Here is a 20,377-nt window from a genome sequence, read left to right on the forward strand (position 1 = left end):
AAGGTCTTAACATATTTAAATTTGAATTCAGCACCATGCAAAACTGTTAAATAGACATACAGAAAATTTAGACAAATATGGTAAAATAGTCACAAAATGGAGTGTTTTTATTAGCCCTAAAAGAGCCCCTGGGGCACACCTAACAGTTATTGTGAAGTATGGACAAAAAAAATTTTATAGAAATCAGTTAATTACAACTTTTCAGAAAGTTTTTATAAAAATCCAAGGTATCAATTTTTTTCAATAAGCACAAAAGTGTTAATTTTAGCCATTTTGATCCGAAAGGCACCTTTAGGGGGGCAACCGGAGTTTTCCTGGAAAATCCGTTCTGTTACTTTTTTACGCATATCATGTTTAATGTTTGTGCAATATTTCAAAAACTTCCAAGGCGTAGTTATGGAGAAAAGTGTGGACAGACGAATGGACAAGGGTGAATTTTAAGGTCTACCCTCTTTTTGTCGGGGGACCAACGATTCTGTTTCATAGTTTTACGAGTCTGAAACATTTGTAACTGTTTTTTTGTCGTTTGTAGCTTCAAAGACTTGTAGAAAAATAGATTCAATATGGCTGATGTGATTTATTGATTATAGTTCCCATGACGGCTATTTTTTTTTTTTTTTTTTTTTTACAAGCTCTCAAAGCTACGGAACAAATTCTGAATCAAAAACACTTTTAAAAGTTTCAGACCTATAAAACTATTCAGGTCGCTAGAAAATAAATTTTTCTTGTGTTTGAAAAACTTCATTTGTTGAATATTTGGTTTGATCCCTTTTTTAGCAGTGTTAATTATACTGCACTTTTGACAAACTTTTATGTCAAATTTTGTGCAGGACAAGAAGTCACTAAGGGATTTTTAACTTAAATAGATTCTTTATTTTTGATGATATTTTAATGGAATGTTAAGATAATATGATTCTTATTATCAAACAATGTCTATTTGTTTGATAAATCCACAGACAAAAATTTAGGTGGTTATGTTTCGGTGAGTGTGAAGCCCATTTAGGATCATACTAAGATGATCACCAAAATGTTCCCTCATATAATTAGATGGTGATGAAATAAAAACTGTTGGGTATTCATTATTTAAGTATAATGGACATATCAAATGTAGGCCAAGGTTCATTATCTATACTTCTATATATTTATTCATATTAAAACACCTTTTTTTCTATTTATTCCAAAAGAAAATACAACTTTATTGAATATGGGTCGTGGAATTGCATTCATCTGCAACAGTTAATTTGCATATTCTTTTAAACATTCATTTTAATTAACTCCTTATTAGTTTTTTTCGGTTTTCTTATGTGTTAATCATCTTTAGTTAACTATTACGTGTAATTATATTCATGCAGATATTCTACATGATTTATACTTGCATAATATTTGCGTAAAAATCTTATAGTAAACACAAACTTCTTTCTATATATATGTTTATGCATACATATATATATTTGTTTAAAATATTTTGCCTACCAAACTCCTCTGTCAGTTTTTAGTCTACAAACATGAAACTTAATATATAGAGTATTCAAACTCACGCGAAAGTTTATATTTGTGTTTTAGTCGGAGAAAATCGGTGCAAAAGTGTGAAAATTTTAAAAAAAAATGGGATTTTCCAGGTGAAGGTCGAACGACGGCATTACGAATATGCATGCATAACGTAATAGCTATTTGTTCATGTTTTAACTTTTAAGCCTTGCAGCAAACATGTTTTCATAGATCAGGCATTAATGTCAAAAGAAAAAGTAAATCGTAAGCTAAACGTTTTGATTTTGATTCTTGGTGGTGGTGCATGAGCCATTTTTTTTTTTTAAACTTTTTAAATCATTACTATATATTGGTTCCAATGTAATATAATAATAAATACGAAATATGCATTAAGCAAAATATCAACTTTAAACGTATTTTATGACCGGGCAATGACGGGCGGCCTGCTAGTTTGTATTAAATATGGTTAGACTGCATAAAAGATTTATAAATTTTATAAACGATTCCATGCTGACTTTTAAAAATAAAACTCATTTTATTACGTCATCCATTTTCGAGTAAATATATTAGAACAGTTCTAGAGAGAATTCCTATCGCCAACATTTATATTGAATATAAGTGCGGTTATTTCAAACAACTTGCGGATTATTCCTGAATCAAAGAAGGCGATCACAATTCAAATCAGTTTCCAGATAGGAGTGTGTCAGTGTTGTTTACAGTTTGCAGGTGATAAGGCAAACATTGCTTGCATTTTGGCTGGGAGCGTGATATTTGTTTTGGTGCTGTCCTTGGTCTTTTCTGTCCCCAGTCAGTGAAGAACAGGGATTTGACTGGACTGAGTCTTGACTGGCTCAATTTTATTTTTTATATTCCATACAGATTTCCCCCGTTTCTGGGAGTTGAATTTTGCCCACATTAAACTTGACCTTGTGTCTACCATTGCTTTTGAAGGGAGGACTTTCATAGCCGAATCTTGATGAACATGTTGAGCATAGATTGAAGGTTTATTTTTATCAAATACTAGCCTGGGTGCTCGGCGTTGCCTGGGCATTTGGAGGTGTATGTTGAGCAAAAAAAAAAAAAAAATGCTAGTAGGCAGGCTCGAACCCGTATCGCGAAGGAGGAAAAGAACGTGAAAAAAAGTAACGTCTTTGCTGTTGCGCCCATCGCCAAACCGGAAATGACATAGGTTTAAATTAATCGAAAATATTTCGGCGAAAAAAGCAATCCCTCCCTGTAGAAAAGTGGCCAGTTGAGGGTGAAGGAATTAATGATTTTAGCCAATTTTTCGATATTTGTCGCCCGAAGGGTCGGGCTTCAAAATGATACCGATTTCGTGAAAATCCGTCGCCTCTGTCGAAAGTTTTAGCCAAACATACATACATACATACATACATACATTTAGGCAAACCTACATACATACATACATACATATATTTAGGCAGACCTACATACATACATACATACATACATACATACATTTAAACAGACAGGTAAGATTTATATTATAGAAGATGGTTGGAGTGCAGAAAGGATTCTGAATTTTAAGGATTCCATGAATGGTATTTTGGAGGGCTCACCCTGTACAAAAGAAATAAAATTAGAAAAAAATGGATAAAAAAGAAAACGAAATAAAAGGTATATTTTGTTTATAAGGCGGAAAAAATCAGATATCAGTTTCAGAACGCTCTGCCCCTTTTTTCTTATGCACTGCATTCTCCTTTTCATGAATACAGGGCAGAAGCAAGATCTGGGGATCACTGCTCGTACTTCCATAAAAAGATACTAATCTTCACACAACGTTGCGGCTGCTCTTAAACGTTATTGCACCATTGAGAGCTGCTCATCTTGCTCGGACGAAAGACCCTGATTACTGGGAGAATGTGCCATATTAGAAGACTCGTACATTAAGCAGGGTTTGTCTAAAATGTCAGATTTTGAAGTTTGTTGCAGGCTTAAATTCGTCACAGATTTCAACGAAAGGATACGTTTTTTCTTCTTTGAGAGATGTTTGGTGCATGTTTGCTCGAAGTTTTCTTTAAGTTCAGTAAATTTGGATTTAGAAACATCACCATCAAGGGAAGAATCATTTATCAACTTTTCGCAACAATTCCGATCAGTCGAACAGCTGAATAGCTTTGGATCTTTCAGTTTCGTTACGTTTGAATCTATTGGTGGATATTTCTCCAGAAGACTTTTCAAAAGTTTTATTTCGTTCTCTTCACTCGGAAAGTGTGACAGCGTAGAATCTTTAAATGGCAACAACCGTTTTAAGCTAATTTCCTTTCCGTATGGCATTTCCCACTTGTTTTTCAGTTTTCCATATTTTTGGACCGTCGCGCAATCCTCAATATAATGCCAAACACTGGCATGAGAAGGATAGAACCGTCGATACTTTATCGGAACAGGAAAAGAAATTTTTACTATTAATTTCTTTCCTTTGCCCAAACAATTCATAGGGAATGATGATGGACAAGTCTTTTTCGAGCACAATTTTTTAGCAGCCGCAGATTGTTTCTTCACCAGACGAGAGTTGCACAATCCTTTTGTAGACGTCTTGCAGAACTCAAAATCGTCGATGTTAAAATCCAAAGCCTCTTTTTCAAAATATTCGAGCAATTTTGCTTTGGAATAAAACATCTGGTTTTCTGGACTGAAAGAAAAAAAAAAGTTATTCTTTTAAAAGCACTGCTTTCATATTTGAAATTATTATTTTATTTTATGTTTATTATTTATTTATTTACTTTGCTGTTGTGGCATGATTCCTGGCTTTGGTCTGGCCATCTTGGGCGACAATAGCATATCTTAAGTATTGCCAACAACCACATCAACTATTAATGTAACTTGTGTATAAATTTTATGTTTTATGGAAGGAAGAAAATGAGTATAAACGGGTATGCATAATAAAATGGGGTACTTAGCTACAGTTGAGCCTATAAAAACTTTTTTTTTCAAGAAAAATCTTTAAAAATCCTTTTGTGTGTATGAACCTGTCACCGTACAAAGATTTCATATTCCAAAAATCACGTATATCGATCAATTGGGAAGACGAGGCGCTGTATGTACCGCAAGGTAAAATACCAGGTTGGGAAACTGGCGTGATCTATCCTTCTCTCGAGAGTAGATTAGTCTCTCTTAAGTCGTGGAAGACAAACAATCCAGTGATGGCGTCATGATAAAAAATACCCTTGATAGCCCTGGCGAAGCATCAAGTATTCAGCTACGGACAATATTTAAATTACACTACAAACCTGTGTAGTGAGTTCAATCTTGGCTGTAGCCGCATGTTACGTTTTAATAAGATGTTAGTTTATGTTACATTTAAATTTCTGCATATCAGTACAGTCAGGGAAACAGGTAGCAGGAAGGGAGTTGCAAAGTCTCGCTGTTTGAGGAGAGAAACTATTAAAGTAGAAAGCTTTCTGGCATTTAGAGACCTCAACAGTAAGTAATGATTTTGTTGCTAAGCAGGTTTGTCGGGGATATGTACATTGATGGGGTCACTTGCAAATGAGTTCATCAGAGCAGATTCCATTAAATTACTTGTAAAACAGGCACAGGGAAGCAACATTGCAATGATGGGACATGGGTTGGCAGCTTAGTTGACAAATTGGGACCTATTAGATTGAAAACTCTTTTTTGGACCTTATCCAAGAGAGGGGGACGTGGTAGATGCACCAGCCCAAATGAGGCAACAATATTAACTAATAGATGGACATAACGAACGGCGCTCTTACAGGGGATGGCATTTCGCTCTTGGCGATTATCAAAGTTTTTCTTTTAGTTAGCATTATTACGCTGTACCAATCCCCATCGAGAGATTGATCTCAATCTTCCCTATTTCTTTGCCAATCGCATATCCATGACGTCATACATCATTCCTGGAGTCTCTGTTTTTCTCTACTTTTAAACATTTTAACCTTACACGACAGTTCTGTCTGTCTTTTTCATAGGAAATCGTTTATTTCCCAAACTTTGTGTCACGTCTACATGCACTCAGTTCGATCCTTGTTAAGATGAACTAGCTGATTTACTTGCTGCCCGACATAGGACCAGCCTTTATGCAAAAGACCTTGAAAAGTTTGGTGCATGTAAAAATTACAAAGATAAGACTATTTACCTATAAAAACAAACATATTTGCCAGTCGATTTTCCATTCGTTCTCCTAACGACTTTACGTCTCCAGCCTTTTGGTAAAGAGCGATTATTTATTCGTGAAGAGTCGGCATTTAAATCACCATCATCCACGCTGGAAAAAAAAAAGAAAAGAAAATTTATAAATAAAATAACATAACATTTAATTTTTTTTTTTTCATTTTACTATCCCGAATCATGTTTAGCCAATGAGACACAAATAAGAAACATAAAGAAAATTGATATTTATGAAATACTAGCAAGGAGACCCGATGTTACCCGGGATTTAATGATCAACGAATGTTTCACTCTCCCATATTTTATTGTCATCGAAATCGATTGATTGTCTGCGCTAGTTAGGGGCCCATTGCGATGCACCGGAAAGAAGCTTCATATGCCTCCCCGCAGTGACTTAGTCCACAATACATTGTAGTCTACATTGCACTGTAGAGAACCTACTTTGGATTTTATATAAAAAAAATTATATATAATGGCTTGAATGAAAATTTAAAATGAAAAAGTCAAATTTCAAATAAAATAAAAAATTTTATTTCTTAATTTTGTTATTGAAAGTGCAAATAAAGACAAATTGTATCTGGAAAAAAAAGAAGAAAAAGAGAGAAAAAATTTGTTTGTGTTTTTATAGTACACACTGGATTTCAGGACGGTATATTTATTTCTTGCATTCTGATTGGTTGAAATATAATGCTGATTTGAGCTTTTGTCTAACCGAGAATCGATGCCTAAAAGCAATAGTCATTGTCACTGTTGCTTTCAACAGTATACGAAATTATGCATGGTTATATCTGGTCGTGAATAATTATCACAATAAATTTTACAAAAACATTTCACAAAAAAAAATACAAGGTAGAACGATAAAAAAAAAAACAACACTACAACTTTATTCTAAAACTTTTACTGACAAAATCAATTCAGGTAACTTAATTATGTAGTAGAGCTGACATTTATTCAATGTAGCCGCCTTCAGCCTAAATCACCACCTCGATATGGGTCCGAAACTGGGAGCATGCCTTTTCCACAAACGCCGGCGAAAGCTCGGCGGATAGTGGCGATCAGACTGGCTTTGGTGTTGTGGGAGGTCATGTTGGTGATGTTCTCAACGTATGACCAAACAAAGTAGTCCAGCAGGTTCAGATCGTGGGAGGGGGGGGGACAGTGAGAGAAGGGTACAAAGTTGTGGCGCTCCTTCTGAAGCCCTGCCGGTGCCAAGTCTTGCTGCCACACCCAGTTACCACCTGCTTTTACCAGAGGATCATCACAGCACCAAAACAGAAAACCGGTTTTCATCAAACGGAAATGGAATCATGTCTTTTGCTAGGACGACAATTTCATCGTTCCACACTGTACTAAAAAACAATTGCATGTAGCGCAATCCAAATTGGATGGGGTGAGAAGGAGGGCGTCTGTCATCTTTTTGGTCTAATCTCTTAAACTAGTTCCAGTCACCATAATACCGCATTGGCACCATGGGCAATCCTACTTAACGTTATTCCCAGGTTTCGGCGTTTTTTTGTTTTGTTTTTTTATAAGGTAGTCATCACTTATCAAGACCCGGAAGCCACTCGGGGTTAAAGGTTATTGCGTGTACAGTGCGTTCGTATTGGAGATTGTATAAAGTGTCTTACTTAATCGGCGGTTCATCGGGAATTTGTTTATGAAGACATCCAGGTTGTAGTCAGGTGGGAAACAGGCAAACAAAACAGTTCCACAGGCGTGCACTTCTAAGAAAGAAGCTTTGTTCATGGAATGTACGTTTTGGTTTTGGCACAGATAAAGAGTGGGGAACCAAGCTGCTGCTCAGCTACTTTGGATTTAACAGACTGAGCATATAGCTCTCTTGCATTTTTTATTAGTCTTTTACAATGGTTACTGGCAGTCCTAAAAGCAGGTTTAGTCTCAGTGCATCTATTACGTTGGTAGCTATGGAAAAAGTGATTTCTGTGCGCGATGGCAGCAGCACATTCTGGGGAGAACTATGGTTGGCTGTTAGGTTTTTGTTGGAATTTTTTGGATGGTATGAATCGGTCTATGCTTACAATTAACCATTCGGTCAGGTCTGATACTATGGAGGACACTTTCATTTTAAACATGGAATGCAGGGGTAGACAGAAGCTATCCCAGTCAGCCGTAGAGTATCGATATACAGTACAGTGGAGAGGTACTCTGAAGACTTATTGCATTTCGTTTTTATCTTAACTGATACAACCGAGTGGTCGGAAGATCCCAGAGGAGACAGAACGGAACATGAACATAGCTCGGGGAAGTTGTGAGAAAAAGGTCTAGAAGGCTAGCGTACTGACCGGAAGTGTCAGGTACATGGGTGGGATCGTGAACAATCTGCGTGAGGTCATAGGCAATGGCGAAATTTTTAATTTAAATTCAATTTTATCATTTGAGGTATAAATTTCTGCTAAAAAAATTTATAGTAAATCAGATTATAATGTTAGGTTGATATTTTTTAATCGATCAGGATAGAAATAAGCTGCTCACTGTTTTCCAGGATCTTTCCATCATTGAAAAGTCGGAATATTGGTCTTATTATCAAAACGTTTCGGCCGATATAACCTCCTAATGCATATGGGTGTGACATAATCCTGTCTGACCGCTTGAGGTAAAAATCCCCTTCACAAACAACATGCACAGAGAGATGTTCACAAACGTAAATATGGCAACTGGAGGTTACATCAACCGAAAATGTTCTGAGAACAACATCCATAATTGAGAACAGTAGTTGGAATAAAACAAACAATACTGCCATGTTAAAAAACACAACTTGTTCAATTTTTAGCGAGAACGTCCATTTTTTATATAGCATTATAACAAAGCTTTCTAGAGATATTTCTCAAGGATTTCTTCATCAACCTTAAACTTTTTATTTTATTATTGAAATCCTTTGAGATGAGTAATTTGCATACGATACATATTTATTTACATATTTATTTATTTATGTATTTATTTGCGGACTGTTATCCTCGTCTCTGCCGTTGTTGTTTCACGACGTTTCGGCCAACTATTCCTCTGGCCTTTGTCAGGCGGTTAACCACGTTGGGATAGTAATGCTGAGTCTCTTAACTGTATCCTCAGTAATTACCGCCTTCCATAGTTGTCGTCTCATTACGTTTCCAGGTTAGCATTGTATGAAGATAGCGGTTTCAATCCTACCCAAAGCCGGCTAGAGGATTTGTTGGGCAAAGATTTTTAGTGAGGGGGTTCATTTTTGTAAATAATCGTCTGAGATACAATCTATGGTCCCCTTCTGCCAAACGTTCATGAAAAACACTCGTCTGGTTGAAACCACAATCAATAATTTCACCAACTCTTTATCAGTGCCTAAACCTAAACGTAGATTCCATGAACAAAGCTTTTTTGGTACGCTTGCATAATTTGACCCGAATTCTCGTGAATTCTCGTCAAGCATAGATCGGGCGAGACCGCCAATCATCAGTGTCAGCCGAGCGTAGTAACAGACGAAAAATGAAAAAAAAAAAGAAAAGAAAAAAAAAGAAACGGAAAAAATACAAATTCAAATGTTATTTTTGATAACAACAACAAAAAAACTACCTTGAAAAATGAAAATATGTTTATTTCATTTTAGTATTTATTTATTATTATTATTATTTTTTTTTTTTTTTTTTGCAAAATATTTATCAACAGAAAGTTTGGGGTTTTTTTTTTCTCCAAGAAAAGATTTTTTAACAGAATAATTGTTAGGTGTAAGTACAAGTTTTTTTTTTTTTTTTTTTTTTTTTTTTCTTTTTTGTAACCGTATTTTTTTTCTTCTTGATTTTATTATTTTATTTTCAAGACTTATTGTTCAGTCAAGTTCTTTTGGTGGCACTGTCCATTTGTACATCTCCAGGAGAAACCATCCTTTACACACGATCTTTTTTTAAGTAAACATTTATGTTTTTGCGCCTCATCGGAAAATAAAAAGCCACCCTCCTTAATATCACCTTAAAAATTAATAAAAACGTAACAGAAAAAAAAATTAAATAAATAAAATAAAAAGTCGAGTTAGCCTTTCAACATTTGAACAACGCTCGGCTGACACCGATCATTGCCGATCTCGCCCGATCCATGCTTGACGGGAATTCACGAAAATTCGGGTCAAATTATGTAAGAGTACCGCTTTTTTCTTATAACTGCACGCCTGTGGAACTCTTTTCCGTTTCTCTGTTTTCCAGTTGACTACAATATAATCGTCTTCAATTCCAATGTAAACAAGTTCTTGAGGCGTGCCCTTTAGTAATTCAATTTATCAAATTTCCACTACTAACGATTACTACACTCATTAACTCCTATCTTTGAGTGGCCTTCTGGCCTTGCTAAGTAGTGACTCCTCCGTAAATAAAAAATAATTAAAGAAAATTAAAATGAAAATGAAAAAAAAAGTAAGTTAAGCATTATAAGCCCTTTTGGATATGATATTCCTCAACGATTTCTTCACCAACCTTTAACGGCACGCCTGGTAAAATCTCTTCCGTTTCTCTGCTTTTCCAGCTGACGACAATTTGGTCGTCTTCAAGTTCAACGTAAACAAATTCTTGATGAGCCATCCCCTGAAGTAATCTAATTTACCAAATTTTCACTACTAATGATGACTACGATATTGCCTCATTGGTTACTGTACACTCATTAACCCTTATCCTCCAGTGGCCTTCGGGCCTTGATAAATGGTGACTCCTCTGTAAAAAAAAATTTAAAAACTTACTGTTCCATTTTTGGTCCAGTTTGCCATGTAAATCATGCAAAATAACGAGAAAATGAACCCTCAAGCTCCAAATTTTAAATGATCGTTTGATGAAGTTTTTTTTATACTAAACACCGATCGAAAAATGGTAGTATCTTATCGATTGGTCAGAAATCAATCAAGGTGAAATCCGATTCGACAAGGCTTCATTGCAGTCAAACAATTTCATCTTCCTCATTTGTCGTGCAAATTTCTTCTAAAATGTTGGACAGAAATCTGTCATGACGTCACAAAATCAGCTTTATTAATTTCTAATGGCGCCAAAAGCTGTCATCCATCCTTTATGACATCATCGATTTTCATGTACATAAGTTCTTGTCAAAAAATGGCGAATAATAAGATAAGTAGTAGGAGAGATGATTGACGAAATTAGAGAAAATGGGGGAAAGACGGAATGGTAGATGGAAGATTTGGTAAAATAAACGAATGCTTTTCATCATCATTCTTTATCCCTCCTGGCGGATTTCCGGATTTTCTTCCAACTTGTTTTGTCCTCGGCTAGTGGTCAAGTATAACTGTCGTTGAAGTTGTCTCTTCACCAGATTTTTGGCCTTCCTCTAAGTTTTTCCCATTGCCTTGGTATCCATTCTGTCGCTTTATATGTTCACTTATCTTTATATTTCGAAAGGTGACCTGCCCATCTATTGCCTTTAGGGATATGTTCACGCCAGCCTTGGGGTTCTACCCCATGGTGCCTTGTAAGGAGAGAAGTTTTTTTTTTTTTTTACACGGTGGTCACCACTTATCAAGGCTCGGAAGTCACTCAGGGATAAGGGTTATTGCAAGTACAGTACGTTAGTGTGGAGGTTTGATGAAGTGTTTACTTAAGGGGGCGATTCATTAGGAATTTGTTAACGTTGGACTTGAAGACATCCAAGTTGTAGTCAGGTGGGAAGCAGGCAGATGGAACAGAGTTCCACAGGCGTGCAGTTCTAAGAAAGAAGCTTTGTTCATGAAATCCACGTTTTGATTTAGGCACAGATAAAGAGTGGGGGAAATTTTTCACAGTGGATTCAGCTAGACGGGTGTTTTTCATGAAAGATTGGCGAGGGGGGACTAGAGATTGGAGTTCAGATGAGCACCTGCTATGGAAATAACGATAAAACAAGGATAGGCTCGCAACGTCTCTTCTGTGGGAGAGAGGTTGCAGGGTAGAGAAAAGGGCATCCCCCACTAAGCCACGAAGTCTATTTTGTACTCTGTCAAGGCAGGATAGGCTGTTTTTAGCAGCTCCTGCCCAGATATGGCAGCAGTATTCCATCCTTGGACGTACTTGGCTTTTATATAGATAGAGTAGAGTATGGCATCAGTAGTGAGATATCTTCTGGAGCGGTAGAAGGATCCCACCATCTTTCCAGCGACCTTGGCAACAGACTTGATGTACGTGTTCCATTTCAGATCAGGAGTAAAGGATAAACCCAGAAGCTTGTCAAAACACGGGGCTTCTCCTAGACGAGAGCCATCCATTTCAATTGATGCTAGATGGGGATCAGAGCGTTGATGATGTAAAGATAGGAGTTTGGTTTTAGATGCAGTAAAGGTAACCAGCCACATCTTCCCCCACTGAACCACGCACTCGAGATTAGAGGAGAGAGAATCAGAGAGAACTTTGTCATTTACAGCCTTTGATCTGTTGCCGTAGATGATCGTGTCATCAGCATAGATGTCAACGAATGATTTTAGTATGTGTTTAGGGAGGTCATTGATGTATATCAGGAAGAGAGTTGGGCCCAAGATTGACCCTTGAGGGACCCCAGCATTAATACTGCAGGCCTCTGATTTTTGTCCATCGACCACTACTTTTATGAGCCTATCGGAGAGGAATGATGTAATGATTGAGAAAACATTTCCAGTTATACCGTAGCTGGAAATCTTGTGAAGTACTCATAAGATGAGCCGAACACATAGAAATACCTTCAGTGAAAAAAATTTGCAGGTTTTATAGTCAAATATGAGAAATACAAGAGACATTGTGATACGATAAACAAAAGAAAATAATGAGCCAAGAAGGCAAGAATTAACAAAAGACACAACTTATACATGTTTAAAATGGATAGTTCACTTCAACAGGAAAACACAGAATGTTCATGAATACTTTCAGAGCTCCTGCAAAAACAAGCGAGTCTATTAGCCGAGACATCAGAAGGCTGGGTCGATCAATCAAGAGCCGTGAGACTCAGCAGTCAAGAAAATCGCATTCAAAATTTCTCCGCTCATTTAAATAAACCAGAATTGATTGAAAGTTGTTTACAAGAGTCAACGTTCACTTGATATCGCACTACGATCGGAGTTCAGTGAAAAAGACTTGAACAATTCAATTAACAAAGTCTATACAGATTTTCAGATGACAGTGAGATAAGTTGCGTGTCTGTGTGTTCGTTAATGTTTGTGTGTGTGAGTGGAAAGAAATGTGGCAGAGATGAGTGCCCAAAGTGGGGCGTCCAGCGACACCGTTCCACAGACTCAGGTCAACTGAGTTCCATTGGTTCATTGAAGAAAAATCCGGCAACCCCCTAAAAAGACCATTTCAAACAAACTCAGAAAGTTTTCCGATTGGTCCAACATATAATTTGTTCCCACCTAGGATAGCGCATGCGCAGACGACTTGCGCACAAACGCGTCCATGCACCCTGATTCCATACGTCGATGTGCAAACATCGACTACTACTCATCTATGTTTTGTCATTTGTATGGCGATGATGACACCATTTACTCGAGTTTGCTGTCTGATCCAGGTGTTTCGTTTTATTTCATGTAAACTGATACCGAGCACGATGAGTTCCGTTCTTGTATTGTATCACTGTTAGCTTTTCTATTGCTGCAATTTTCACTACCAGTGATGTTTAATGATTTGGTACTTGTACAGTTTAATCAAGACATTAAAAAATGAAAATATCGAAAAAAGGTTATATTGCACGTATCCGTTATGGAATGAAGTTCTCCGAAAAAATTTCACTTAATTTCATCAAGTAGTTTTTGTTTTACAGAGAAAAAACAATTTGTTATGATACTGAGCAAAGTTTGATTTTTAAGAAGAAAAGCTCGTATTAAAGATGGGGAGGGAATGTCGGCGTTTTAACTGGAGTTATCTCCCGTGGCGTTTGTAAACACCAAACAAAAATTAAGAAAAATTCCAAGATGTCTGTCTTCAACGCGCTCATAAAAACGTGTTTTTCTGCTGTAAAAAAAAAAAAAAAAAAAAAAAATACTCGATCAAATTAAGTGAAATTTTTTTTCGGAGATCCAAAACGGATACGTACAATATAACTTTTTTTTTCGATATTTTCATTTTTGAATGTCTTGATTAAACTGTAAATTGATGTTGCTATGATATTTACTGATTATTTTTAAGGAAAATATATTTACTTGCAAAATGATTGACGTCGCAAAAGGTGAATGTCGCGAATAAAGGAAGATTAATAATTATTTACTATTACTTATTATTTATTATTTACTATTGCTTATTAATTATTATTTACTATTATTTATTAATTATTATTTACTATTATTTATTAATTATTATTTACTATTACTTATTATTTATTATTTACTATTACTTATTATTAAGTATTTACTATTATTTATTGATTATTATTTACTATTATTTATTATTTACTATTATTTATTAATTATTATTTACTATTATTTATTAATTATTATTTACTATTATGTATTAATTATTATTTACTATTATTTATTCATTATTATTTATTATTAATTATCTACTATTATGTATAATTATTATTTACTATTATGTATTAATTATTATTTGCTATTATTTATTATTTATTATTATTTATTAATTATTATTTATTAATTATTATTTATTATTTACTATTATTTATTAATTATTATTTACTATTATTTATTAATTATTATTTACTATTATTATTATTTATTATTTACTATTATTAATTAATTATTAATTATTATTTACTATTCATTATTATTTATTATTTACTATTACGTATTATTTATAATTTACTATTATTTATTAATTATTATTTATTATTACTTATTATTTATTATTTACTATTACTTATAATTTAATATTTACTATTATTTATTAATTATTATTTACAATTACTTGTTAATTATTATTTACTATTATTATTTATTATTATTATTATTATTTACTATTATTTATTATTTATTAATTATTATTCACTATTACTTATTGATTATTATTTAATATTATTAATTAATTAATTATTACTATTTATTATTAATTATTATATACTATGATTTATTAATTATTATTTATCATAACTGATAAATTATTATTTACTATTACTTATCAATTATTATTTACTATTATTTATTAATTATTATTTACTATTACTTATTAATTATTATTTACTATTATTTATAAATTATTATGTACTATTATTTATTAATTATTATATACTATTATTTATTAATCATTATTAACCATAACTTATAAATTATTATTTACTATTAATTATTAATTATTATTTACCATTGTTTGTTAATTATTATTTACTATTATTTATTATTTATTATTTACTATTAATTATTAATTATTATTTACTATTATTAATTAATTATTATTTACTATTATTTATTAATTATTATTTACTATTATTCATTAATTATTATTACTTATTAATTATTATTTATTATTATTAATTGATAATTATTTACTATTACTTATTAATTATTATTCACTATTTTTTATTATTATTATTTACTATTATTTATTAATGATTATTTACTATTATTTATTAATTATTATTTATTATTACTTATTAATTATTATTTACTCTTATTTCTTAATTATTATTTACTATTACTTATTACTTATTATTTACTATTATTTATTAATTATTTTGTACTCTTATATATTACTAATTATTTACTATTATTTATTAATTATTATTTACTATAATTTATTAATTATTATTTACTATTACTCATTTTTTATTATTTACTATTATATATTACTTATTATTTACAATTATTTATTAATTATTATTTACTATTACTTATTACTTATTAATTATTATTTATTATTTACTATTTTTTATTAATTATTATTACTATTACTTATTAATTATTATTTACTAATATTCATTAATTAATATTTATTATTACTTAATAATTATAATTTACTATTACTCATTTTTTATTATTTACTATTATTTGTTAATTATTTTTTACTATTATTTATTAATTATTTTTTACTATTACTTATTATTTATTAGTTACTGTTATTTATTATTTATTATTTACTATTGCTTATTAATTATTATTATTTAATAATTATTATTTACTATTACTTAATAATTATTATTTATTATTTACCATTATTTATTAATAATTATTTAGCATTACTTATAAATTATTATTTACTATTATTTATTAATTATTATTATTATTAACTATGAATTATTATTTACTATTATTTATTTATTTTTATTTACTATTACTTACTAATTATTATTTACTGTTATTTATTAATTATTATTTACTATTATTTATTTATTTTTATTTACTATTATTTATTAATTATTATTTATTATTACTTATTTATTATTATTTACTATTAGTAATTAATTATTGTTTTTTATTACATATAAATTATTATTTACTATTATTTATTAATTATTATTTACTATTACTTATTAATTATTATTTACTATTACTTAATGTTTATTATTTACTATTATTTATTAACCATTATTTATTATTTACGTTTAATTATTATTTAATGTTTACTATTACGTATTATTTATTATTTACTATTATTTTTTCATTATTATTTACTATTTTTATTATTGATTATTACTTATTATTTATTATTTACTATTACTTATAATTTATTATTTACTATTATTTATTAATTATTATTTACTATTATTTAATTATTATTATTTACTATGATTCATTAATTATTATGCACTATTACTTATAAATTATTATTTATTATTACTTATTAATTATAAATTATTATTTATTATTACTTATTAATTATTATTTGCTATTACTTATAAATTATTATTTACTATTACTTATTAATTATTATTTACTATTACTTGTTAATTATTATTTACTATTACTTATTAATTATTATTCACTATGATTTATTGATTATTATTTACTATGATTTATTAATTATTATTTACTATTACTTATTAATTATTATTTACCATTATTTATTAATTATTATTTAGTATTATTTATTGATTATTATTTACTATGATTTATTAATTATTATTTACTATGATTTATTAAGTATTATTTACTATGATTTATTAATTATTATTTAGTATTATTTATTAATTATTATTTACTATTCTTTATTCATAATTATTTTTCATTGCTTATTAATCATTATTTACTATTACTTTTTGATTATTATTTACTATTATTTATTAATCATTAATTACTATTATTTATTGATTATTATTTACTATTATGTATTAATTATTATTTACTTATATTTATTAATTATTATATACTATTGTTTATTAATCATTATTTACCATAACTTATAAATTATTATTTACTATTAATCATTATTTATTATTTATTATTATTTATTATTTATTATGTACTATTATTTATAAATTATTATTTACTATTACTTAATAAGTATTGTTTACTATTATTTATTAATTCTTATTTACTATTATTTGTTAATTATTATTTACTATTATTTTTTACTTATTATTTACTATTATTCATTAATGTTTTTACTATTACTTATATTATATTATTTACTATTGCTTATTGATTATTATTTACTATTATTTATTAATAATTATTTACTATTACTTATTAATTATTATTTAGTATCATTTTATTATTGTTATTATTATTATTTATTATTTATTATTACTTATTAATTATTATTTACTATTACTTATTAATTATTATTTACTATAATTTATTAATTGCTATTTACTATTATTTATTAATTATTATTTAATATTATTTATTAATTATTATTTACTATTACTTATTAGTTATTATTTACTATTATTTATTAATTAATAATGTCTATTTCTTATAAATTATTACTTATTATTTATTTATTATTTTATACTATTATATATTAATTATTATTTTTTATTATTTATTAATTATTATTTATCATTTTTTATTAATTAGTATTTACTATTATTCATTAATTATTATTTACTATTATTTATTTATTAATATTTACTATTACTTATTAATTATTATTTAATATTATGTATTAATTATTTTTTTACTATTACTCATTAATTATAATTTTCTATTATTTATTAATTATTATTGACTATTGCTTATTATTTATTATTTACTATTATTTATTAATTATTATTAACTATTATTTATTAACTATTATGTACTATTACTCATTAATTGTTATTTACTATTATTTATTTATTATTTATTATTTACTATTATTTATTAATAATTATTTACTATTATTTCTTAATTATTATTTACTTACTTACTAATTATTATTTACTATTATTTATTAATTATTATTTATTATTATTATTAATTATTATTTACTATCACTTATTAATTATTATTTATTATTACTTATTAATTATTATTTACTATTAATTATTAATTATTATTTATTATTACTTATTAATTATTAATTATTATTTACTACTATTTATTAATTATTATAGACTAATCCTTATTAATTAATATTTACTATTACTTATTAATTATTATTTACTATTACTTATTAATTATTATTTACTATTATTTATTAATTATTATTTATTAGTACTTATTACTTATTAATTATTATTTACTATTACTTGTTGAAGAAATGTATTGTATTATTCAGAACAAAATCTCTCTCATGCATACAAACAGACGCATTTCTCATTTCTCTAGACAATTTGATCTTTATTCCCGTCACTCATCATTAAAAGGAAAGTAGAAATTTTTCTATCATTTTATCTGCTATTCATCGTCATCTTTCGTCGCCCCCACCAGAAGTCTTTCATCTTCTCAGAATTGCGACAGCCTAACTGCCTGCGATTAACTAACTATCCAACTCTATTGTAGACTGCCGAACTGACTAGAAAACGCATGTGCATCCCTATTTATTTTAAGGTGTTTGTGTGGGGGGCGGTAACACCCCGTTAACAGTTTGCACTCAAAATAAACTCACTGACAATGGCGCTTGTCAATCTCTCAGTGCAATTGCTCGCGCACCGTGAGTCAGCAAGTCTGATCTTTGTCACTGGTAACCTTTTTCGACCCCTTTGCATTCAACTTGGCACAAGAAAGCTGGGTTCAAACCAGTACCGCGTTAACGCGTTACTGACACAAAGTAGATAAGACAGACACAGATTAATAGTTGTAAAACTAATTTTATATTGACTCTGCCTTAAATACACGAGGAAAATATAGAACTGGAGGAAATCGATCGATAAAGATTTTGGTAACAGGATAGAAAATGTTATACCTGGACAGACAGCAGCGGAGATTGGATAGACTGGAAGACTAAAACTGGATAGCTGGAGATGTGGAAACTGCATCCTGGATAACATGGAATGACGTCATCAGAAAGTGATATGGACCTCTCTGAGGTGTGATGAGATGTCTTAGGTCTGGTCCATGTGGCCAAGAGCTGGATATACAGGAACAGAGGTTGCAGGAATGGAAGTGAGGAAGCTGGATCCTGAGTAACATGGAATAACGTCACATGGAGATTGATGTGAACGTCTCTCAGATGGGTCAGGTCTGTGTAGACGTGGCCAAGGGGTGGATCCGACATAAAAGGGTCGGAAGCAAAGAGGCTGGATCCTGGAGCCGGGTATTGACGATCACTGTAGAGAATCTACGGTTATTTTTATAAAATTATCTGTAAAATAAATGAAGTTTAATACAATAATTTAATATTAAGTTCTGTTATTTTATATTGTTATAGTGGTCGATCAGAAGCAGTAAATTAACTGTTTATCTATCTATCTATCTATCTATCTTTCTCTCTCTCTCTCTCTCTCTATATATATATATATATATATATATACATATATATATATATATATATATATATATATATATATATATATATATATATATATATATATATAAGAGCAAAAAGTGAATAAAACATGTTAAAAAAACATATTGAAAAGAGTTAAAAACATATTTAATTTAAAAAGGAAACATTAAATAAGTGAATAGTCCTTAATCCGCGGAGTTTCGAAGAAATACTTTCCTTCTCATCAGAGGGTAGGATTTAGCAAAATGCGGGATCGATTTCGCTTGCAAAAGTATTTGATGAAACTACAAGTACGTCAAAGATCTTACTTGATAACAAAAAGTGAAGCAGAGGGAATATGGTGAAGAAAAAGGTGATTTCACTTTTTGTTTTATTTTACTTCAGTCGAAGTTCTCAGAAATCAAGGGGCCCACAACCTGGGGCTAACACTTGAACTCTATATGAGATACATAGATATTCGAATGTTCCATTTAAGTTCTTTATCTCTCAAACACTGAGTTAGTAAAGAAATTGAGAACATAATTTTCCTCTCTCCAATTAACCATTTTCATACGTTGTAGTATGTCTTTCCTTTTGGTCTCTTGGTCTTACTGGATTCCAGGACAAGAATTTATCTAGTCTGGTGGAGTATCCAGCTTCGTGCTATTACTTGAGGTAATATCACTTGGAGAAGGTGCACCATTCCTCGGAAAAGCTGTGGGGTAGCCGTAGTGAGGAGATCTTATTTGGGCTGCGAATACTATGTGATTTTGAATATTTGGTCAGGGTTTACTTCTATGGAAAAAGTATCCTCATGCCAGATTGTTCTGACAAACCCCTGTACAGAGAGACCTTAGACACTCGAGGATAGTGTCTAGTAGGCATAGTCTGGTGAGGGTAAAGTATCAAATGACGGTAAAATCCAAAATGCAGAATCCAAGAAATTTGGTTAAATTTCCATTCACACAAGTAAAATCCAAGGGAATCGCGTAATTGGAAGATGGTCTAAAATAATCCAG

The 20,377-nt window shown here is 30.3% G+C and overlaps 1 protein-coding gene across 1 annotated transcript; it reads right to left on the reverse strand.

Annotated features, from left to right (window-relative positions):
• Window positions 1–3,120: 3,120 nt before the first annotated feature.
• Window positions 3,121–10,606, reverse strand: LOC145269073 (uncharacterized). The gene is made up of 3 exons (XM_080124674.1): window positions 10,355–10,606; window positions 5,609–5,737; window positions 3,121–4,141 (listed from the first exon to the last, which is right to left on the reverse strand). The coding sequence occupies exons 1-3, from the start codon at window positions 10,360–10,362 to the stop codon at window positions 3,310–3,312; spliced, it is 969 nt and encodes a 322-aa protein (XP_079980800.1). The 5' UTR covers window positions 10,363–10,606; the 3' UTR covers window positions 3,121–3,309.
• Between the last annotated feature and the right edge of the window lie 9,771 nt (window positions 10,607–20,377).

Source organism: Euprymna scolopes, chromosome 45 (assembly GCF_053919585.1).
Source record: "Euprymna scolopes isolate OS-2025 chromosome 45, ASM5391958v1, whole genome shotgun sequence".
NCBI lineage: Eukaryota > Metazoa > Mollusca > Cephalopoda > Sepiida > Sepiolidae > Euprymna > Euprymna scolopes.

Coding starts and splice junctions, on each gene's coding strand:
- LOC145269073 (XM_080124674.1), bottom strand. Junction 4,142..5,608: donor AAATATGTTTGTTTTTATAG/GTAAATAGTCTT, acceptor TTTTTCTTTCAG/TCCAGAAAACCAGATGTTTT.